Source organism: Periplaneta americana, chromosome 17 (assembly GCF_040183065.1).
Source record: "Periplaneta americana isolate PAMFEO1 chromosome 17, P.americana_PAMFEO1_priV1, whole genome shotgun sequence".
Classification (NCBI taxonomy): domain Eukaryota; kingdom Metazoa; phylum Arthropoda; class Insecta; order Blattodea; family Blattidae; genus Periplaneta; species Periplaneta americana.
Window position 1 is genome coordinate 16,248,647 of NC_091133.1, and position 26,426 is coordinate 16,275,072.

At 34.0% G+C, this 26,426-nt stretch overlaps 1 protein-coding gene across 13 annotated transcripts in view; it reads right to left on the reverse strand.

Moving 5' to 3' along the window:
- The window catches only part of LOC138692725 (zinc finger protein 723-like), an 84,012-nt gene that overhangs the window by 56,436 nt on the left and 1,150 nt on the right, over positions 1–26,426 (reverse strand). For 10 of the 13 annotated variants that reach the window (XR_011330123.1, XR_011330121.1, XR_011330119.1 and 7 more), the window contains one exon: positions 239–321. The exons of 1 other annotated variant lie outside the window; for it this stretch is intronic. Coding sequence is in view for 7 of the 12 variants with exons in the window: in XM_069815913.1 (XP_069672014.1) it covers positions 239–316 (78 nt within the window). In the remaining 5 variants the exon portion in view is untranslated. Of the gene's footprint in view, positions 1–238; positions 322–10,796; positions 10,956–11,007; positions 12,313–26,426 lie in introns of those variants that run through there. 2 more of the 13 variants (XM_069815909.1, XM_069815910.1) reach the window with 2 other exon arrangements.

Sequence of the window (26,426 nt, forward strand, 5' to 3'; positions counted from 1 at the left end):
TGATTGGGTCACTGGCTGAGAAGAAACTTCGTACTGAAGGATACACTGGAAGGAATTTTAAACGGGTGTAGAGTTAGGGGCAGAAGGTGTTATGATAGACAACATTAACATATATGGGTCATATGCGGAGACAAAGAAAAAGGTAGACAATTGAAAGATTGGCGAATCCTAGATTTGCAGTGAAAGACCTGACCTTGGGCAGAACACTATGAAAAAATAGTAATGCTTTTCAGTTTACCTCTTCTGTTTTGTACGTGTCATTATGCGGTTGTAAGTCCAATGGGTCAGCCTCAAACTCCATCTTGATTACATCCATCACAACTGAAAGAGGAGGTCACGTAACTGACAGTGATTACAGAAACTGAACTGTCGAGAAACTCTCATTACGAATTATTACGATCTGATTCATATCACTTTCCCTCGTACGGCAAACAAGTTACCTGCTACACAACATAAGAGAAATATTTATTACTATTATAACGAAAAATGCACGAGGCAGTTTTACTTGCTCTATACGGAATTTATAATGTGCCCTTTTTCTGAGCCACCAAGGTTATCTAATATTGTTTAATTTCTTCATGTTATTCTGCTTCACTGGAAAGACAAAGTTTGCAATAATGTAAGTAAGAAATTTGCACATATATTTAATTTATTTAATCTAATCCTCAAGGCATTTGGAAGAAGCCATTAGTCTTCTGGCTTCCAAATAAAATTGTCCATTCGATCTTGACCAATAGGTCTGAAGTGCACCACACGTTCTAAGATGGTCCCACTTCATTAACACATCTTCATTACACAGCATGCAATTTGATGAGGCTATTATTTTCATCTGGTGTAGCTGTTGAGTCATTCCACGTCAAATCGCACAGCAATAAAACACGACCTTCACGGAAATGGTCGAATTTTTTTTTCATAAATTCCAGACATCAAATAAGGAGACCCGTATTTTTTTATTTTCACAATTATTAATTATTTGTGTAGTTATGAATATTTGAAGTTAGGCAAATTATGCGCGCACTGTTACATAAACTCGCATGGAACTCTGTGTCTACATATAATTGAGATTTGCGGTTTGGCGCATTTGAAAGACGAAATACAACACTTTTTATTACTTTAGGCCTATCGCAAATAAATTTAAAATTTGGCCTATTTTTTTAATCGTTTCTTTTTCAAAGCAAAATTACTATATTAAATAGCCAAGTTAAAAATCTGAAAAAAAAAAAAAATATATATATATATATAGACTTGTTCGCTGATGTATTATCTGTAAACTACTGCATTATAAATATGGGATCGGCACCCATACATTTGTAACAATTTATTTTCCGGAGGCATGCACGCGCTCGCGATGCCCAGCTAATGAACTGCTTGCAGCCATAGGCTAGAAGGCTGCCCGTGGAAATTCCCCGTTGCATCTGATGTCACCATAATAATCATCAAATGATTAATACCTTAAGGAACAGTAAATATCTTATCTAAAATTATTTTATTATTGTCAGCTCAGATAAGAGGGGAAGCCCTTCACAGTTTATCCTGTGATATAGCCAAGTGTTTGATGATAGCAAGGCTGGGTACGGCAGTAAACTTTATGGCAGTAAACAGATGGCAGGAGAGAAAAATAATCAGTTTGGGTTTGAATTTCGCGCAGTGACGTGACTTCTATACAACATGAGTGATGGTAAAGATCGCGTAATACATAACAAGTGTTCAAATCCATTTACCTTCCTAATCACGCTTTTAAAAAGATGCGTAAGTCGCGACTTATTGATAAAACTCAATTTAAAGGAGTCTTTGAGTGTGCAAATATGTGATTTGTTCCGTAAAAATCAATCAATTTCCGCATAGGTCAGGTGAAATTATATGTGAAGCCGGTAGTTCTTGTGATATTAATAAACATGAATCAAATGAAAGTGCGGAAAGAGAAAGTGATTATCACAGTACTTCTTCTAGCAGTTCTATGGATACAGTGCTAGAAATCAGTAATATTGAGGAATTAAACAAGAGTTTGATGTCAATAGAATCCCCTGTCAAGAAAAGAAAGATACAACAAAACGATACCCCCGTGAAAAGTTTCAAAAGTAAAAGGCTCCCTAGCATGTTAATTTTTTCATGTAGAAGATGCATCATCATCCATTCAAAAGTCAGCCATATTTTATTTTTGACGGAATGCAAAGAAAGGTACAACCTGAAAATTACATAGTTATTGCAGACTTTTCTGAAAATTATTCATTTGTAATACAAGGTTCAATACAAGGTGTGCATTGGAACATATGCCAAGCCACAATACAGTACAATTTTAGTTTTACTTCCTACTTTATTTTATTTTACATTCTCTTATGGGCCTATTAATATTATATCTGAACTGTGACCGAACACGAGCGCTGCTCATTCGGTCTCAAATGTTGTTAATACTACTGCATCTCCTTTTTTATATTGATTGTATTATTTTATTTCTATTTCTCTTGTTAGTAATCATATTCTTTATTCTGTATATTTAAATGAATAAATGAATAAATAAATAAATGAATAAATAAATACATAAATAAATGAATACATAAATAAATAAATAAATAAATAAATAAATAAATAAATAAATAAATAAATAAATAAATAAATAAATCCTTTCGTAGTATATTTCAAAGGAGAAACAGAAATTCGTTACAAAAGTAATGTCATCTCAGAAACCATGAAACATGACACCGATCCCTTTCACTTTTTTCAATCCGAAGCAATCAATTTCTTAAAGCAAGAATTCAACGATATGAAAAAAATCATCTACTTTTCCAATGGATCAAGTTCACAAAAAAAAAAAAAATTTAAATAATTGCTTACATGAAGACGATTATGGAATTAGTGCTGAATGACACTTCTTTGCAATGTCGCGTGGTAAAGGTCTATGTGTTGCCATTGGAGATACTGTTAAAAGACTTGCCACGAGAGTTAGCCTATACACGATCCTATAACAACACCAAAAAAAAAAAAACTGTTTGATTAGTCACAAAAAACATTTCTAACGTGTCATTTATATTTTGTCCATTCAATAAGCACAAAAACCACACTGAAAATTTGCAGGCCAGATACCATAATCTAAAACCAATAACTGGTACATTAAAATTATATTCTTTCATTCCGTTGTCAAAAACTGAAGATTTAGTAAAACAATTTTCTTTCAAGAAAGAAGGTAGGCGAATGAAAATTTAAAGTGTGAATGAAAAGAAACATTTGAAAAGCATAATGTACAATTATTTGAAGATATCATAATAAGTAAATTAACAGTGTTTCCTCGAGTAACTTGATCCGTACTGGGTGTAATGTTGCAACGTTCAGTCAATTATCCAGCGCCGATAAACCTCTTAGCGCGCTTTAACGCTTCCTGTCCACTGCTGCTGCGCCGACCGCTACACATTCTGTCATAAGTAATTAAATTTCCATTAAACTATTGGAGGTCCCATTCTGATTTTTTCTGGAATTATTAAGAATACTTCAGTGCACCTAGTAGGCATTTTTTTTTTAGATTTTTAATAGGGCTATTTCACATTGATGTATATGTTTTAAAAATTGAATTATAAAAAATATTTGAAGTAATTATATTAAAATTAGTTAGTAAATATTTAATAAAAGACAGTACTTTAAGCTTTTAAATGCATTTTTTCAAAACAATTTTAACATCAATATCGTCAGAACTATGACGATTTAAATGTTGCATTGTGCGACATTTCTAACAAATATTAACATATAATATTTTAAAAACATGTGGACTTAGGAGGAAATAAAAATACACTTGTTGGTTTATGAGACCCATAGAGTTGGTAAAAAAAATATAAACGCAATAAAAAATATGAAGGTCAAAATTTGTATAATTTTGTGCGATTTGACGTGGAATGACACTGTTCTGCCAGACAGTACTACAAAAATCTCCCTCCATGGTAACTCTAGTATGCTATTTTTGTTCATGAGTACCTCCGCCTATTGCTTCTCTTTACTTAATTCCTTTAAATCTGCAAACCATTTAGATTTAAAATCGGATTTTACAAGGGTTGGGGCATAATTCATGGCAATTATTTTTTTAAGCTAAGGGTTTGTATCAAAAAATATCATATGTCGCGCAGAAGCCGTTCAATCATAGTGTGTGTCCACAAAACACACAACACAAGATGGCTGTATGCTTGTCTGTAATAGAACACGGAGTAATGTTAAATCAGTTGTCAGTGTAGCGCCGTATAGGATAGATGTAACCCTAGATCATATATAATACAGATGACTCAACCTTACGGAACTACAGGCAACCAATTTCAGTAGTTTCATAAATTGATAACAGATGACGAGATCATCAACAATATACATGGACTCTGAACCGGCAAAGCCTGTCGATTGCTATTACAAGTATATTGATTGATTCGTCTCGCAAGTTGCAGGAAATTATATCGAATGTCTCGTTTCGCAAGTTGCACGAAATCAGATTGAATGAGGCTATTTATAGTTGTCACGTGGGCTTCAAGAGATAAGATAAAATTTCTTCTCTGTACTGTGGCCTGTCTATAGAATTAAGAATAATTTAGAATCCCTCTCTAGGCTGAAACTAGGGCGAAGAGAGTTCTGGTGATTTTGGAAGTGAAAATTTGAATCTATATGGGATTTCTAAGCGATAGGCGTTGGAAGGAAGCTCTATGTTCATAATAAACATCTGGTATATTTTAGCGTGCTGCTTTAATTGTAACACAGACAAAACGATAAAACTTATTACAATATCAATTTAAACTAGCACGATAAAATTACATTATATTGTAATTCCAAAATGTGCAATACTACGTAATTTGTTTAGGACAGGGGAGCCCAAATTTTATTTGTAAGGCAGTAATCAAAAGGATGATCGATTGTGGGTCACATGTAAAGATAATTATTCGAAATAAAAATCAATTTACATATGCCAATTTGCATCTACGTATTAGCACTACAGTTGGGTATGCTCGCTGTGGCAGTGATACATAATGTACAATAAAATAACAATAATTACAGCAATAAAATAAACGTAAAATTAAGTTTAATTATAAATAAATGCAAATCTAGGAGTATAAATAAAAACTGAATTAGAACTAACACCTAGGTATACTATAAGGGTAGTTCCATGAAAAACCAACGAAAAAAAATTATGATTTATTTAACGACGTTCGCAACTGCAGAGGTTATACCAGCATCGCCCATGTGCCGTAATTTTGTCCCGCAGCAGTTCTTGTACATGCCAGTAAATCTAATGACACGAGCCTGTCGCATTTAAGCACACTTAAATGCCATCGACTTGGACCAGGATCGAACCTGCAACCTCGAGCACAGAAGGCCACGCTATACCAAATGGCTACCGAGACCGACCAAACCAACGAAACTTATTAAAGAATTATTCAACCTGACCATTTTGGATTGTAATGAAACTTTCAGGATTCATTCTCCCCAAAGGTCTAAATTAATATGTATTTTTTAGGAAAATTATATCTTCTTAGGTTTTGATGTAATTCATTTTTAAAATCTGCAAAACACTTTTTTTCCTGTAACTTTTTCAATCTTAAATAATTATGATTCTATAAATCGTACAAAGTTGCTTTACACCTCATTTTAAAGGGAATTTCACGAGCTTCAATTTTATATGTACTTCTAATATCAAACTTCTCATTTCTTCTGTATTGATTTTAGAAGTAATTTCTTGTTTGTCCTTTGAGTTTCAAATTCTGTTAGTCAATAAATTCTTCCTTTTGTTGTAGGATCCACTTTGGTCAATGCCGCAATTTCTTTCTGTGTCCATAGTTTCGTAAAATTATTTAGCCCAGTATTTTTATCAATTATATCTATAGCAGCTGATTCTTTCACTTCTTGATTTAATTTTTTTTAATTGTATAAGCTTTTGGGTTTTGGCGAGTTATATCAGTTTCTAATTGATTTACAAACGTATTCCAATTTCCTCTATCTTGTTTCTCGTTGGCTTTTTTTGCAATAGCTCTTTTCGGTTTATATGTAATTACATTTTCTAAATTTCCTGATGTTATATATTTTTTAATGCAGATATTTTCTCTTCAATTATTTTTGCTAACTTGCTGTCCCAATTTCTTATACCTTTATTTATTTTCCTTTTAACTTTTGTGCCTTGTATGGGATACTTAATTTAATAATGTTATTACCAGGATTTGAAAAAAGCAATCGTCTGTAATGGGTGGAAAAAATACTTTCAAATCGCGCTTCTATAGTTCGACAATACTGACTATTCAGATTTTTGCCTGACAGATGAGCCACCATAAAATCTTTAAAGTCCTAGTTACTATTGAAGCCCAATGTCTCTGTACTGTCAAGAGTCCATTTTATTTATATTTGTTAAGACCTCATTCATAGCCTAGTTACCACTTTCAATTTTGATACTACATACATTGAAATTAGTTTATTAATATTCGTTCTCTTTATACATTTATATTATATGATTCAGTCTACCTTCATAATACATCTCATCAACAGTACTCGATATATAGTTAAATTAGTCAGGTGACATAGGTACATTATGTTTGTGTGTTTTGAGTTCAGATTTAATAAGCTTCCATGCTGCGTTGTATGTCTTTTGTCATGTTTCTATAGCAGGAGTATTAAATAGGAATTCCTTAAAAGACATCTATGCTCACTCCTATATATATATAGATTTGGTTACCTTATAAACAGTATATTAGTGAAAGAACTATCTTTTCATATTTAATAATTCTGGCATGTGTCAATAAATATGCTGAGACCTCTGCCTCTCTCAATTACTCTTTTTAAGGCTGACTGGAAAGATATTCTAAATTTATATAAAAAAGCATTAAAATATTCTCATTTTATAAAGCACAACTATTCCCGAAATAATCATCCTACTTTAAATTATTAAGATAAAAATGATTCATTCTGTCGCTTATAACAATACGTTTGTCATCCTAATAAATTGATAAGTAATTTACATCCAACAGATTTATTTGAAAATGAGCTACTGTTATTATATTTAATTTCGATATATTAGGGTACAATAAAATTTCATCAAGTTTCAAAAAAAGTAATTTCATCTTTCCAACAGGGGGGCAATAAATATTTAAAGGAATTAATGCTAAATTCGGAAAACTTATTGATACAACTTAATTTCATATTCTATACTTCTGGCGCAAAAAAAAAAAATGACGTTGAATACTGACTTACTTCCAGCAATACACAATCTGTTCACAATAATGGCAACTCTCCCTGTATCTATTTGTACTCCTGAAAGGTCATTTTCGACACTAAGAAATCATATCTTAAAAACATCACAGGGGATGTGAGCCTAAATGAAGTGGTTCACATGTACAGATACGGAATTAAAATTTGGAGCAAGTCTTAATGGGAGTCTAACTATTGATTTATTCATAGTGTTCTGATTAAGGACAGGTCTTTCACTGCAAACCCAGCTTTCTCCAATCTTTTTATTTTCTGCCTTCATCTTTGTCTCCTCACATGATCCATCTTAATATCGTCTATCATCTGACATCACCTTCTGCATTGAACTCTTCTCCCATTCACTATTCCTTCCAGTGCATTCTTCAGTAGGCAGTTTCTTCTCAGCCAGTGACCGAACCAATTCCTTTTCCACTTCCTAACAATTTCGCACGACTGTCCACAGGTAGCATATATAAAGGGGCTCTGTTCACTGCACATGTGCAGTGTATTGTAAGCAAAATTTATGCCATAAGGAAGCTCTAAATTTTATTTCCGTGTCTGTACATGAGAAAGTTTCTGTGAATTAAAATGATCTGTTCAAGGAACTAGCTAAGAAACGCGGAAGGTTGTAATACACTGTGTCACAAAAGAAAATGGCCATCGCTCATATAGTCGCAATTTATTTTATTGTTTTTTTTTAATATCAGCATATAAATATTTTCCATTTCATCGTACGATAACTCTGTAATGAAAATTTAAATCTGTGATATCCCCTCCTCAGGACTGGGCAGTATTTGAAATACATTTGTATTTTGTAATTTGTAAGGATTTTCGAAAGTATTTTGTACTTTGTATTTAAATACATAAAACTGATGTATTATGTATTTCAAATACTGAAAATACTTCCTTCTTCTTGTACTTCAAGTTTTGGATTTGGATTTGAAGAATGAACTTTCGTCTTATTTGCCTACCCATTTCAGATGTGCTAGCCACACACTTAGATTTCTTGTCACAACTGATTTCCTTAATGCCATAAAGAAATCTCCAACACCATTAAGGATCCATCACCCAACACTTGCTAAATGTTCAGCATTATGGAATGCGTCTAGGAGACCCAAATTCTCAGAAATTATATCAGATGTCTTGAAATATTCATTAAAGTTTCCTTGCCCAACTCGATGGTATTCTCTTTATGACTCAATCTCTCAAATATTGCAACAAACATAATATAAACAGTGTATTTGAAAAACTGGTTTGCCAACCTTCAAAGATGTTGAGTTTCAGTACTTCGAAGAATATTGTGCAGTTCTGAAACCCATTGCCGTAGCCCTTGATTTAATGCAACATGAGAAGACGTGCTATGATGGCCAATTTATGTCCACACTAATTTTCCTAAAAAACAGATTACATTTTCTGTTATCTAGTAATCTACGCCATCTATTCCAAGTAATACCAATCCTAATAAGTTCGCTTTCATCAAGATTAAATTCGATGTTTGATCTGACCCCAGAAGCAAATTGAGCTATTTTGGCAGCTTGCTTCAATCATTTCAGATGGATGGCTACCTGACACTGCCTCACCAAATGATAAGAAGAGGATACAGAATATGTGTGTGAAATCAGTTGAGCAGTTATCTGCTATACCTTAGGTTAGTTCAGACGATGACAACAATTTTTATGCAAATTAAGATTTTAAGTATAACTCCCTGTAAAGTTGATTTGAATAATTTCGAGGGAAAAATTGTTCCTGGGCCGGGCATCGAACCCGGGATCTTTGGTTTAACGTACCAACGCTCTACCAACTGAGCTACCCGGGAACTCTACCCGACACCGATCCAATTTTTCCCTCTATATCCACAGACCTCAAAGTGGGCTGACAACCGTCAAGCAAACAACTTCGAGTGCACACTAACTCCGTGTGACTTAAATTGTGGTTTTCTGTTAACGAACAGTGACGTGTATTATGCAAATCAAGATTACAGGTATAACTCCTTGTAAAGTTGATTTGAATAATTTCGAGGGAAAAATTGTTCCGGGGCCGGGCATCGAACCCCGGATCTTTGGTTTAACGTACCAACGATCTACCAACTGAGCTACCCAGGAACTCTACCCGACACATATGCAATTTTTCCCTCTATATCCACAGACTTCAAAGTGGACTGACAACCGTCAAGCAAACAACTTCGAGTGCACACTAACTCCGTGTGACTTAAATTGTGGTTTTCTGTTATCGAACAGTGACATGTATTATGCAAATCAAGATTTCAGGTATAACTCTTTGTAAAGTTGATTTGAATAATTTTGAGGGAAAAATTGTTTGTGGAGGTGCAGTTGATCGTATATGCAAGGCGTAACAAAAGTCTAAACTAACCAAACCTAACCTGTCACAGATTCATATAGTCTATCCAAGGTGTATAAGCAGAGTACGAAGGGAACTACTTCAGCGCTAGTTTAGCCCTTAGATGAATTATATAAAGAACTTCAAGTGTTAGTTTTGCCTCAAAGGTGTCTTTGTAACACACTATTAATTCAGAATATCCATCTGTGATTATGTTAACTGCAGAAGGAAGGAAGACATATTGTCGTGATATGAAGTCACTCAGTTTTCCAATTAAGACACGGAGAGGATACAAAAATGGTTTTCGAATTCAATTTATGAAATTGAACGATTTTGTCTTCAGAAATCATTGTAGCTTCCTCAGCGCTAACGATGAATTGTGGAGTGCAGAATACCTACAGTAGGCTATATAAAGGATGGAAATCAATACGTTTACGAGAACGGATATAAAAGTGTCTACAAAAATAACAGAATTACCGTATATTGCAATTAACACTGCATCAGCAGAGAAACGTCACAGGGTACCGGTATCATAAATCCGCTGAAAATTAGAAAATTGTTTAAAAAATGCATTCAGAGGGAATTTTGCAGCCTGACATCTCGCCCACTTTATGGACATAATTCAAGTTACTGTTACAATTTGATAACCAAAGACGATGTAGTTACTTTAGAATATATAGGCCTACAGCGAATAGAAACACAAACGCATATTGTGGCAATAGACCTAGTTCGGATCAAAAGAAAATTATTAGTACCATCTCTTATTCGTAAAAAATATGCCAGCTGTGTATGGTACATAAAGCAATATATAAGGCCTATATTATTAACACACGTTGGAGTTAATGTGGACGAGAAACGTAGTTATTATTTATCTGCTCACATATCGCGTAATATAATACATCTTTAAAATGAAAACACGTCGGTGTAGAAAAGAGGAAAGGCCTGAATAATGACAAAATAGAAAAATAAAACAATTAGATATCGTACATCAAATGATGACAGATTATATATTGAACACAAACGACATTATATCAGCCATGTACCAAAATATAATATGTGTGTCTTGCAAAATTAGGGTAAAACAGACTTCTGTATGCTACAATTCAGCGATACGTCAATGTCAAGGTCTTGGTTTTAAGCGCAGATTACAATTTGTGATCAGGGGTCAAAGTCACATGGTATTGTAACATAACCTCACATTACAGTGAGAAAGGAATTCGCAGATCTGGTACAGTCTAGTATATACAGTCATGAAGCTCAATACTTACTAAATATGCAAACATAGATAGTTGCTCACCACCAGGATCGCTACTATCGCCTCATCATATACTCTTTCCCTAGCAGACGATAAAATGTAGTGTACTTTCGATATCATGTTCTTTTGAAAAAATTAACACCTTCCTTCCACTATTTAAATATGAAATACATATGGTTTAAATATTATTTTCATAAAATATATATTACATTCTATAAATTCACCTTCCTGGATCTCTCGGAAGAAGTATAACTTACTGTAACCTATTTTTCTTACAATTTATAGTACTACAAACGTCTCCTTGTCCCATATTATTATTCAAATTACTGGTATTTTAGCCATACACAGCTATTACAACAGATAACGAACATTTCACAGTTCACATAGCTTTTCACAAAAATGCTAAATACGGCACAGTCAATGCCTTTTCGATCTAGACCGGCCGTAATGTTTGTTCGGGTTTTCTGTTTCAGTGTATGGAACTCAGTGAAATTAATATTACATTATAACATTATTGCGTATCACTGCTAAGCTTTATTTAGTGTAATGTCCTAATTATATTATTAACAGTATTATCACTAAAAGAACCATATATTTTAGGAGATCCAGTCCATAAGTTCCGTTTACTTGTTGTTGCATAATATGTTGCAGAAATAATTACAAAACTGTGTTATTTTAATGTGAAGAGAATTTTACATGTCAACATAATCTGTTCGCGTCAACATTTTAAGTTTAGAATTGAAGCTATTTTGAGGTTTAATAAAAAAGAATTTATATTGTGATTTCAATTTAGCACATCACATCTACCTTCCCTAACTTTAGACAAAACATTTACCATACCACTCCTATGAAATTAGTGAAGGCTACGTACAAATGTGTTACTTTGTCTCTTAAGTAGTAGATAAATACAATAATTCAGTACTCAATTGTTGTATTAAAATACAGACAAATTAAATGTCCGGGGTATCATACCTGATATTATGCTTAATTATAATGTATAATTGCGAATTTAGGAATAAAGGTTAAATATAGTAAACATAACCTATAAATTTCATATGAATGGCAAAGCATTTGAAATCACTAAATTTAGACAGAAAGGGGCAACTGGTATAGTAAACATAACATATAATTTCAACATATCAAAATATCCTTGCGGTGCAATTGACAATTATTGAATCGTGCATAATAATAATAATAATAATAATAATAATAATAATAATAATAATAATAATAATAATAATAATAATATTAATAATATTAATTATTTATTTAACCTGGCAGAGTTAAGTCTATACGGCCTTCTCTAACACTCAACCAGGAATAAAACAGCGTTACAAAAAACACTACAAATTTACAAAGTACACTACAATTTTACACACAAAACTGAATAAGATAATAATAAAATGTAAACAACAAGTAAGTAGAAATCAGACATAATATATAACATACAGAAAGAAAGAAAAAAAGCATAATAAAATGTGAACAGCAGGTCAAAATAAATGACACATACAAAGCATAAAACAATTATTGATAATAATAATAATAATAATAATAATAATAATAATAATAATAATAAATAAGAATAGTGATGATGATGATGATGATAATAATAATAATAATAATAATAATAATAATAATAATAATAATAATAGTAATAAAGTAGTGCAGTACAAAGCATACAATGAATACAATATTTTTAAGTACACACAGTAAGGAAAATTATGATTATATATAGCTCAACTTAACACATTATAGATATACCATTATCGGAAAATATGAAAACAAAAATATAAAATAAGTTAAATAATATCACTAGAACATAAAAAGAAATGAAAATACGTGGAAACATGCAATACAACACTTGTCATAATAGTAAGTTAGTTTGGCAACTCGTCATGAGATAATTTTCTAACTTGGATTTGAAAGATTTCAATGTTCGGCAGCCCTTGACTTCAGACGGCAGAGAGTTCCAATGACGAGAGGTGGCAACAGTGAAAGATGAGGAATACAGAGATGATGTTTGAAGTGGAATTTCTAGCGTGTTACCGCGTTGTGATCAAGTAATTAATATTATGATAGCGAGAGAGAGTATGAAAACGAGCAAATAAATAATAGGGGGATGAAGTGTGCATAATTCGATATAAGAGAGAAAGTGAATGCAGATTTCTGCTCTCATGTAACCTAAGCCATGATAACTTCTCGAAAGAAGGTGAGATATGATACAGTCTAATATATACAGTCGCGCAACTTCAACACTTTTTTTGCCAACATTCTAGACACTAGCGCCCAAGCGTGTAGAGTGTTAGTTGGGAGACCGGAGGGAAAAAGACCTTTAGGGAGGCCGAGACGTAGATGGGAGGATAATATTAAAATGGATTTGAGGGAGGTGGGGTATGATGATAGAGACTGGCTTAATCTTGCACAGGATAGGGACCGATGGCGGGCTTATGTGAGGGCGGCAATGAACCTTCGGGTTCCTTAAAAGCCATTTGTATAGTATATAGCGCCCAAGCGGCAGGCAAGGCACTGGTCATAGGGTTGATACAGCCAGCATGTGCTTAAAGGTATGCGAGATGTTATAATAACGTTTTAATCATGCGTCGGAATAAAGGCAATGTGTGCAATGACGAAAATTGCATTAACAACAAGTTTAAATCTCCGAATTTGTCGTTCTTCAGATTCCCTAAAGACTAAGAGAAAATCATAACTCAGTCATAACCTATAATCCACGCTGTAGGTAGCCTACGTATTGTGTTCTATAAAACATTTATTAGTTATCAGTTATCCATTTGTATGTCAGGAAGGAGAGTTTAAATAAAAACAAAGTAAATACCTGTTACAGTATATTATTGTTTTGCAGAGATCATGTGTAAATGTGTAACCATTCCGATTTTGGATAATGTATCTACAGTTTTTAATGCAAGTAGTTCCGTAATTTTTGTATTAGTGCTTTTTTCTTTATATTTTTCAAAAGTTGAATGTTATATTGCATTCAAGTAGGGATTATGGTGTTAATTTTTCAAGAATTTATGGCGTATTATAATCCTTTTGCAAAATATTCACTTCTTGAATAAATCCAGACTATGTCGATAAATTTCTGATGTGTTGGTGTAGATTCATGTGACAGACGTATTAGGTTCTCAAGAAATAAAAGAGCCTTTTTAAATTTAATATAAAAAGCAATCTTTTCTGTAATAATTTGCATGACTGTTATTGGCGTTGATTTTACATTACCAGTGATTATTTGAGCCGGTCAGAGCAGAAGTGGTATAAGTCAAAATTAGGTAATGAGGTTTAAAGTAAAAATTCTGTAAAATATAACGCAAAGTAGCAATTAATATATCCTTCGTGCTATTCACTGACTACTAATAGTTTAAATAAATTCAATATTAACTGCTACTTTGCGCTGTATTTTACAGAAAGTTTACTTTAACCCTCATTACCCATTTTTGACTTACACCACTTCTGCTCTGAAAATAAAATTAGGCCTACATTTTCTGAGTTAATTGAAGTTACAATTTTTTCAACAAAATTGTGTATTCATTTGTTCTCACCTACGTCATAATAACAGTAAGTGCATGTAAATTACGTGTTATATAGGTAGGGTAAGTTAAAATTAAGTTTATTTGTGAAAACTGGAAATGTAATGTAAAATGCGGTAAACTTTCCATAAAAATTTAAGCCATAATATCAGCACTATTAGCGACTCAAAATAATAATAATAAAAAAAATGGAAAAATAATGAACTTCATAAATCAATGTCTGTCAAATTAAGGTTTAAATCTTCCCCTTTTTTATTTTTAAGTTTACCTCAGCGGCCGAGTTTACCCCAATTTGCGGTATGGAAAATAGTTAATTTCTCAGGAAATAGGGAGAGGAGTTCACCACGCGATGTGCCCTACGAGATATGCCCTACAATTTTGACTCTTCTGGCAGGAAATATAGAGTTTCAATGGTTCATAAATATATTTAGGAATGAATTGAATTAACCGTCCACGTACAAACAATTATATTTTTTCAAACCATGATACGTGATCAGGGCCATGATTCAGTTGTAAGGAACAGAAAGAATTACGTTTATTCCCAGCTTCTGAAACTTGTAGATTAACTGCGTGTGAAATGCTTCTAGGATTCTAAAGTAAAATTAATAAGAACCATATACACTTATTGTATAGCATAAAAATATAAAATAAATTACGCAAAACCCATTTTCTGATGTGTTATCATATGTCGTGTGCACACTTTTAACTTGCCTGCCGCTAGAGGGCTACTGTCGCGCCAGCTGTCAAATGTTGGCATATTTTATACGTATGAGTTGCGCGACTGTATGTTTTAGACTGTGATATGATCATAGTATCGAACATTACAAATGAAGCGGACGCACGCGTTATGAACACGCTATAGTTTCTGAGCGGAATCAATCCTGAGATCACTGAACAAAACGTCGCAATATAATCGAAGTAAGGTAGAATGAGTGTCTGTACCAGCGTCTGTTTTAATTTAGATGCATAATGATACAATCTTTTTAGTGAATGGAGAATAGAGAATGCCTTCTTACATGTATATTTAATATGCGTATCCCAATTGAGATTAGATTCGAAATGCACTCCGAGATTTTCTACGGTAGAGCTAAATGGGATGATTGTTTTATTCAGTTTCACAGGTGGAATATTCAGGTCGTTGACATCAGGAATTAATCTACGGTTCGCGAACAGAATAGCCTGTGATTTAAATGCGTTTAGATTAAGCCAAAATTGTTGAGACCAGGAAGAGATGGAATCAAGATCTTCATTAAGACTATTAATGCTATCATTTAGTGCATCAGGACGGACTGAAATATACAATTGAACGTCGTCTGCATATATTTGATATCTGCAGTGCATAAATGATTTAGAAATTCCATTTATATAAATAGAGAAGAGCAAGGGGCCTAATACTGATCCCTGAGGAACTCCTGTGTCTACAGTACGGTAGGATGAGAAACGGTTATTAGATATGACACGCTGTTGGCGGCCAGTAAGGTAGGAGTACATTCAGGTGATAGCACTATCAGAAAGATGTAGCGTTTGTAGTTTAGTCAATAGTAGATCGAAGTCAACAGAATCAAGGCTTTGCTATAGTCCAATAAAACTAGTACAGTAGCCTGTCGTTTATCCATGGCTGCGCGTATGTCCTCAGTAGCATTCAACAAAGCAGTAGAAGTGCTATGGCCATTTCTGAATCCTGATTGTAAAGGGTCTAAAAGATTAAATTCTATTAGGTAGTCTTACAACTGCTTATGAATGATGCGTACCAGGGCTTAAGATAAAACAGGAATAATGGAGTTGGCCTATAGCCTTTTGCAGAAGTTGGTGAATTTACTTTAGGAAGTGGACGTACCAAAGCTGTTTTCCAGAGTTGCGGTTAAACAGACGTGATAATTGAAGAATTGAAAATATTGGTTATTACGGGAAGCACGACATCGACTAACTTATTGATAAAGACTATGATTATGTCATGAATGCCTTGTGCTTTAGATTTATAAATAATATTACACCTTAACTCGCAAGTGAATTATGTCTGAAGTGTTTCATAATCATTGTTTTAAATTTTATTAATGGAATTACACTATATTTTAGAGAAACATATGTTACTGTTTATGCATTCCAACTAATTTATATGGTTGAAACGCCGCCCTTTGTGATCGGGTTAAGCGAGTCACATGGTCTGCCTTACAGCCTGTATAAGAATTTAGACCACGATGGCAGTGGTACAGTCTGTTGTTCGTAGTACTCCCAGCGCTCCAAGCGGCTAGCAACTGTCGCGATAAATGCAAAATATCATCCCAAGTTTCGTGACTATATATTAGACTGTCATAATAGTGTCAGATGGCTCAAGTCTGTACTACAGTCTAGTATATACAGTCACGAAGCTCCATACTTACTAAATATGCATACATAGACAGTTGAAATATGCATCCGTAGACAGTTGCTAACCACCAGGATCGCTACTATCGTCTCATCACAGACCATTCTTATACAGGCCGTAAGGCAGACCATGTGACTCGCTTAACCCGATCACAAAGGGCGGCGTTTCAATCATATAAATTAGTTGGAATGCATAAAGAGTAACATATATTTCTCCAAAATGTAGTGTAATTGCATTAATAAAATTTAAAACAACGCTGATGAGACAGTTCAGACTTGCGAGTTAAGATATATTATTTTTGGTGTGAAAATTACGTTGTTAGTGTGTGTAATACCTGCCTTTATTTCGATTAAATATTGCGAAATTCTTATACATTCATTTATTCACGATTCAATCATTTTCAGTTGCACCGCACGGATATTTAGATATGTTGAAATTATAGGTTATGTTTGCTGTACCAATTGCCCCTTTCTGTTTAATTTTAGTGGTCTCTAATGCCGTGCCATTATATATGTCATACGGAATTTATAGGTTATGTTTACTATATTTAAGTTATAATCCTATATTCGCAATTATATATTATAATTAAACATAAATGTCATGTATGATACCCCGCATATTCAATTTGTTTGTATTTTAATACTACAATTGAGTACTGAATTATTGTATTTATCTACTACTTACCTAAGAGACGAAATAACACAATTGTACGTACACTAATTTCATAGAAGTGGTATGACAAATTTTCTGTCTACAATTAAGGAAGGTAGATATGCTAAATTAAAATAACAAAATAAGTCCTTTTTCATTAAACCTCAAAATAGCTTCAATTCTAAACTTAAAATGTTGATGCGAACAGATTATGTTAACATGTAAAATTCTCTTCACATTAAAATAACACAGTTTTGTAATTATTTCTGCAACATATTATGCAACAACAAGTAAAAGGAACTTATGGACACATTACACTAAATAAAACTTAGCAATAATACGCAATAAAGTTATAATATAATATTTCACTGATCTCCATACACTGAAATAGAAAACCCGAACACACATTACGGCCTGGTCTAGATCGAAAAGGCATTGACTGTGCCGTATTTCGCATTGTTGTGAAAAGTTGTGTGAATTGTTCGTGGTATTTGTGAATTACAGGAACGCCACTTCTTACCTTTTTGAAAATCACTCAAATAACCTATAAAATGATAGAGCACATTTAAAAACGCGATGTAAACGCTGTGTTGGCGATATGCCCACCCAACCCACCCAAATAATTATCTTCCTTTTATAGCTTAATTTTCACAACGAGAGAGACTTCATTGCCATCTTGTCTGGTTTGACGTCAATTTTTCAGCGCTGCCAACGTATGTAGATGATAAGCGTAAACGCGAAAACGTATTAATACAATACTAATGAGAATTATGCAACAATGCCTCCATTGTTATACGCGGATTGTACTTTTCTGCGCAATGTCAACACTTTACAGTCAATGAAAGACTTCCTAGTATCTCCGGAATTATAAGAAACACTATAAACTGTCCGTCATGTCGTAATGTCTGCCATTTGAAAATTACAGGACGACAAAGACTGGAATTTAGATGCAGCAAACGCCATGGGGAACAACGGCGATGCAACTTCATTAAAAGTGGTAGGAAAAATACTTTCATGGGAGATTTAAAATTATCGATAGACCAGATTTTGCAATTTTGCGCATTCTGGTGCCTACTTCCCAATCCTAGACATGTGACCCTCAGTGAAGAAGTAGAAGTATCACGCCACAGGGTTGTAGACTGGTCCAACTTTTGTCGTGAAGTTCGCTTAGACTGGGTGTATGAACACAGGCAAGCAATTGGTGGTCCAGGTACAATTGTGGAGATCGATGAAAGCAAGTTCGGGCAGCGAAAATACAACCGCGGACGTCTCATTGAGGGCCAATGGGTATTTGGTGGGGTGGAACGTGGTAACCCGACGAATTGTTTTATGGAACCAGTACAAAACAGAGACGCAGAAACTCTAGTCAATTTAATACAGGAGTGGATTCTCCCAGGTACTACAATTGTATCCGATTGCTGGAAGGCGTACATCACTCTACAGAATCAAGGCTTTCTCCATCTGCGGGTAAACCACTCGGTGGAATTTGTGGATACAGCAGATAGTGGAGAAATCCACATAGAAAATCTCAGAAGACTTGCTGGCGAACATATAACTATACACACGCAAAATATCGAGAGGAAGTGGCGCTCTGTGAAGTACTCTATTCCAGCCTTCGGACGCCGAAAACAACACTTTGAGGGTTATTTTGCGGAGTACATATTCAAGTCCAACTTTTCCCGTTCTCGTCTCATATGCGAATTCTTCAAGAGAGCCTCTCTGCTGTACCCACCTCCACAGTAATTTGCTGACTTCCAGCCCTCTTACAAAAAAGTTGAAATCACGGTTCGAAATATCTCATTTGAAAAAGTAGACTTACAGACTAAATGCTAAATAATGAATTAAAAACCTCATTTATGTTTGTATTGTGCAGTATGAATGTGTAACAAGCATATCCACAAACGTACAGTACTGCATCTTTTTCTTCTATTTTGTCTCGAGTTGTGTTATACTATTGTTGCAGCTAATTGAATGCGTAGCTTTGGTTCCCAGTCATAATGTAAGTGAAGAGTAATTACATGCTTTCAATGTGGAAGTATTTTACCAAAAATAAACCACTTAGTTATATGAAAAACACAGTAACGCCTTTTGTGTTTTGTTTTTGGTGCAAGAGAAATACTCGTATTTTAAGAAAGTACTTCCATATTTTCTGTCCATGAAAAATATTTTTTTAAGAAAGTACTTTAGTATTGTTACTCGTCTTACACGAAACTATTTTCGCTCTTGTATTTCATTGTTGTGTATTATTGGTGCAAGGGAAATACTAGTATTTTAATAAAGACTTCCACACTTTTTAGTCCTGGAAAATCCTCCTTTACCAAAGTACTTTAATATTTTTTTTTCAACTCAAACACTCGTCTTCTACGAAATCACTTTCGCTGCAATAATGTAGTATATCGTAAATTATATGTTATTTATGCCGCAACGAAAATACCCATCTTTTAAGAAAGCACTTATTTTTAGTGCAGGAAAATACTTTGGACAGACTTCAGAATAGAGCGTAAGTACATATGTCGTTTTTGTTTTATTCAATTATTTATTATTGGTCCAGGGGAAATATCTTATAATGTACTTATTTATTTAAGTGAAGGGTACTTATGTCCCAGCTCCTATAGGTATTTGCTAAAATACCTTGAAAATGCTTTGTATTTATAGTATTGATTAGTGATCCCTGGCAGAGTTAGATGCCCACCTATTCCGCCCAAAATGCGTACCTTATATACGAAAATCGCCATGCGTGAATGAACAATACTCCCATATTTCGTTAATGTGTCAAACGGTTTCAGTGTCGCAAACATAGTAATAATACTACACACCTAATCAAACCAAATATAACCTGTCACATAATACACACGTAATATAATCTAGGCTAATCTAATCTGTCACACAATATTACACACCTTATCAAACCTAACCTAACCTGTCACATAATACTACATACCTAATCAAACCTAAGCTAACCTGTCACATAATACTACACACCTAATCAAACCTAACCTAACCTGTCACATAATACTATACACCTAATAAACCTAACCTAACCTGTCACATAATACTACACACCTAATCAAACCTAACCTAACCTCTCACATAATACTACACACCTAATCAAACCTAACCTAACCTCTCACATAACACTACACACCTAATCAAACCTAACCTAACCTGTCACATAATACTACACACCTAATCAAACCTAATCTAACCTCTCACATACTACTACACACCTAATCAAACCTAACCTAACCTGTCACATAATACTACACACCTAATCAAACCTAACCTAACCTGTCATATAATACACACCTAATCAAACCTAACCTAACGTGTCACATAATACTACACACCTAATAAACCTAACCTAACCTGTCACATAATACTACACACCTAATCAAACTCAACCCAACCTGTCACATAATACTACACACCTAATCAAACCTAACCTAACCTCTCCCATAACACTACACACCTAATGAAACCTATCCTAACCTGTCACATAATACTACACACCTAATCAAACCTAACCTAACCTGTCACATAATACTACACACCTAATAAACCTAACCTAACCTGTCACATAATACTACACACCTAATCAAACCTAACCTAACCTGTCACATAATACTACACACCTAATAAACCTAACCTAACCTGTCACATAATGCTACATACCTAATCAAACCTAACCTAAACTCTCACATAATACTACACACCTAATCAAACCTAATCTAGCCTGTCACATAATACACACCTAATCTAACCTAACCTAAGCTGTCACATAATACTACACACCTAATCAAACCTAACTTAACCTCTCACATAATACTACACACCTAATCAAACCCAACCTCTCACATAATACTATACACCTAATCAAACCTAACCTAACCTGTCACATAATACTACACACTTAATCAAACCTAACCTAACCTGTCATATAATACACACCTAATCAAACCTAACCTAACCTGTCACATAATACTACACACCTAATAAACCTAACCTAACCTGTCACATAATACTACACACCTAATCAAACCCAACCCAACCTGTCACATAATACTACACACCTAATCAAACCTAACCTAACCCGTCATATAATACACACCTAATCAAACCTAACCTAACCTGTCACATAATACTACACACCTAATAAACCTAACCTAACCTGTCACATAATACTACACACCTAATCAAACCCAACCCAACCTGTCACATAATACTACACACCTAATCAAACCTAACCTAACCTCTCCCATAACACTACACACCTAATGAAACCTATCCTAACCTGTCACATAATACTACACACCTAATCAAACCTAACCTAACCTGTCACATAATACTACACACCTAATAAACCTAACCTAACTTGTCACATGAAACTACACACCTAATAAACCTAACCTAACCTGTCACATAATGCTAACTACCTAATCAAACCTAACCTAAACTCTCACATAATACTACACACCTAATCAAACCTAACCTAGCCTGTCACATAATACACACATAATCTAACCTAACCTAACCTGTCATATAATACTACACACCTAATCAAACCTAACTTAACCTCTCACATAATACTACACACCTAATCAAACCTAACCTCTCACATAATACTATACACCTAATCAAACCTAACCTAACCTGTTACATAATATACACACCTAATAAACCTAACCTAACCTGTCACATTATATACACCTAATCTAACCTAACCTGTCCTGTCACATAGTACACTAACACCTAATGAAACCTAACCTAACCTGTCACACAGTACACTAACACCTAATGAAACCTAACCTAACCTGTCACACAATATATACTTAATCTAACATGTGTCGTGGCTGTGATAAAAGTATTGAAAATTGGTTTATAGAGCCACATTGGCAGTGATAAAAGTGTGCACACTCTACCTTGTCCTTTATTTATTTATCTACCCTTGTGCCTCCAGTAAAAAAAAAAAAGCATGCGTTTTAATTATTTTTAATTTCAATATTTTTTTGTACATAAGTACTTACGCGGTATTCTGAACTATACTGTAGCGAATACTTTTTTTAAGAGACTACTTTCGCATTTTGCTTGATCTAAAACTCGTCTGATACGAAATCACTCTCGCTGCAATAATGTAGCATATTGTAGCATATATGTTAAATAACATATCCTACAACGAAAGTACTCGTCCATCAAGAAAGCACTTCCGTATTTTTAGTGCACGAAAATATTTTTTTACGAAAGTCTCGTCTTTTACGAAATAACTTTCTCTGTACGAATGTTGTTTATAGTGCAAAGAAAATACTAGTCTTTTAAGACTGCACTTCCGTATTTTTTGTGTAGGAAAATTCTCTTTTTTTATGAAAATACTTTCGTAGTTGGAAATTCGTCTTTTACGAAAGCACTTTCGTATTTTTAATGCAAACGTATGCAGAGGATATGCGTTTAGGCATTATACAATCGTGGATTTATGCAACAATGCCCTAATCTATATAGGCCTACAGCCCTACACGGATTATTATAGTTACATCAGTACATCATGAGCAGTTTCGCTCTTCAAGCCTTTCATATGTTGCCATCACTGGTATGGTATCCTAGTGTAAAATTTTGGAACTCGTGTGAAGATGACAATCGCTTACAATATGGTTGTCTGCAAATCCGATCCAATTACTCAACATTTATGTCTAATATCCAAAATTCCCTTTGTTATGATTATTAGTCATAAAATTCATAGACGTAATGGAAAAAAAATATCTTCTTCAATAATATAAGAAGTGTTATAAGTGCTTTGTGTGCTGTGAAGGTAGTGTATAATGGTAGTCTTAAGTCCTGGTGAATTTTCGGAGCAATTCGAAATGGCGTACCCAAGCTTCACGATTAATTTGTTCGTTATCGGTTGTAATAACTGTAAAGGCCCATTCACAATGAAAACGCAAACGTAACCGTAACGTTAGCACAAGACATAAAGACGTGATACCATTCACAATGAAAACGCAAGTGTTAACGCTAGAACTTAGCACGGATTCCTAGAATTAACGTGGCAAGGTTATGTGCAGACACTGCCTACTGGATTATCTTATTAACAGTTTCCCAGAGTACAGTAGTATTTATATTACGAAACTATGAAAATTGCAACAAAATACATAAGTGACCATTCATCTCTACAATTTATGTTCATGCAAGTTGCATTATCTTTCCTTTGTGCCATTCATCTCTTGAAGGCCAGAAAATCTAGACGTAGACGATTGTGGGTTCATCCACTGAACCAGAGGAGAATCAGCAAGGAGACTCCCATAACCTTTTGCGTTAAATGAGATACGAACATCAATTTTTATTGTACACGAGATTGATGCTCGCCCGATTTGATAAAGTTTTGAAATATAAAATAATTGCAGATGAAATCAAAGAACTTGTGGGTTCTATTGATAGTAAACATGTCATCATCCAGGCACCCACTAACTCAGGATAATTTATCAACTATAAAAAGACATTCAGTATATGCTAATGGTGGTATGTGATGCAAAATATTTCTTCACCCATGTTAATGTAGGAGCATATGGATCTCAGACTGATGGTGGAATTTTTATAAATTCACAATTTGGCTACAACTTAAATAATGACTTGCGCCTTTTACACCTCCAGTACCCCTCCGGCAATTAGGAACTCCTACAGCACATTACTTTCTTCGAGATGAAGCTTTCCCGCCTGGAGGTCATGTGCAAAACACATCTTAAAAAATGTAAAAAGGGAAATTCCATTTCTTTTAGGTCTTATGCTGTACCTAACCCCTTAAGAATTGGTACCAGGAATGCCACTTCAAAATGCACTAAATATTGGAGAGGCTATTTCAGATTATTTTATCTCACCCTCTGGTGTCATTGTTGGACAAATGGAATATATTTTACGTGGATTTGGTAGTGCCATATAAAGAGAATACTGGTAAATATTTGCAGTAGCTCTATATAACGTAAACCTAGTTCAATAATGTAAGAATAAATTTCTCGTCAATAATTTAGGCGTAGTTTTACCACACCTGCAAATAATTTGTTTAGGTAATATAGGTTAGGTTAGCCTTAGCACTAATTAAGAAAGTAGTTCATGTGGTGCACTTAACAAGGTTCACAAAAATTAATTACATTTCCAGAGAATCTTCATTGATGGTAACAATATTATACTATAACTTCAATAAAATATTACTAAACAGTGTACTTAAACATATTCATTTTACTGAAAGTTGATAATGTAATATGAAAAGAAAAAAAAACACAATTGAAAGATGATATCGTTCTTGCGAAAGATTTTGAAAATATTTTCGATGTTTCAGCAATCATTCGCAAGTTCTCGTCTATAAGTGAATCATCTGAGGATACTTTACGTTTTTTCCCCTTCGACAGCATGGTCGGCACTGTAACTGACTTGCTGGTACATGGAACAGGCTCATGATCATACTGCTTATCATCGTGAAAAGAAATCTCTTCCACCAATCCCAATTCACGCTCGAAGACTGAGTTAAAATCTCAATCTTTTATAGACACTGAATCCCCTTGCACTACATGGCTGTTGCTAGTACAAGGCAATGATGTCTCAAGTACAGGAAAATTATTATATTGTATGGTTTCCTCAACCGTGTATGATCATCGAGGAAAGCCATCATTATCATTAAGGGGACTCCTTCTGGTTAGCCTTAGCTCTGCTCCTGTTGCTATCTGCTGTATCTTTTTTCCCCTCGTATATCTGTCACTTAAGGTTTTTAGCCTTCCTTGGATTACTTGACCTGGAACGGAATAAATGGTGTCAATCAAACTGATATCATGTAAGGGAAACATACTAAATTATTGTATTTTTTAGGTCAACTGCATTGTTGATTTTTCGTTGTGTTCAATGTAATTTTATTTCCTTTTTATTCCAAAAAGAGGTTCCGGCTATAAATACAGTATATTAACGTTAACACATTTCAAATTACGACATAGTCAAATTAATTTACCTTTAATTATGCCCTATTTCACTACCAATTGATTTATTACACACCAAAGCTGACCTAACCTAACTTAATAATTAACTGACAATACAACATAACTGTGCCTTTTCCAAGGAATTTATCATTTTGAGAATACAATACTGCAATAATAATAATAATAATAATAATAATAATAATAATAATAATAATAATAATAATAATAATAATAATTTCTTACAGGGAAGGACATACATTATAGGATATAAACACCTACCTTCACATTTCATTTCATGAGCGATCGTCTTCCATATAATTATCTTTTAATGCACTGCCTCTATAATACTTGTGTCTCTTGTCATAAAGACAACGCTGTTCTTGATACAAAGCAATTAATTTTTCATCAAATCATTCCGTAGCAAATGAACAATATTTACTTGGAACGTTCTGAAGCAGGAATTGATGTAAAAATTCAGTTTGCAGAAACAGACAACAGATGGTGTTAGTAAAAAGAGCGCTCTGCGATCGTGTTTTGTTTCAAAATAACATAAACGCAAGCGCAAAAGTTTGGAGTTTGCAAACTTTTCTTGCGTTTATGTCAGCGTTTGCGCTTACGTATTTCATTGTGAATGCTTTCATTAAATAACATGGGTCCAAAGTCTTGCGTTTATGTTGCGCTTGCGTTTAATTTTCATTGTGAATGGGCCTTAAATCGATAAAATACAACAATTTGAATCATAATATGGGACAAGGAGACGTTTGTAGCACTATAAATTTTAAGACAAGGAGGTCAGAGTTATGCTTCTTCCGAAAGATCCAGGAAGGTGAGTTTATAAAATATAATATATATTTTATGAAAATAATATATAAACCTTACGTATTTCATATTAATTTTTTCGAAAGAACATGATATCAAATGTACAATACATTTTATCGTCTGTTAGGAAAAGGGTCTGTGATGAAGCAATAGTTGCGATCCTCGTGGTTAGCAACTACCTATGGATGCATAATTGGGAATTATTCAGCTTCGTGACTGTATATGCTAGACTGAGCTTCTATGATCTAGGATGTAACCCGTGTTGAACAACGCTCGTATTATCAAAATAGCCGTTCTCGATAAGAGGAATGCCAGAG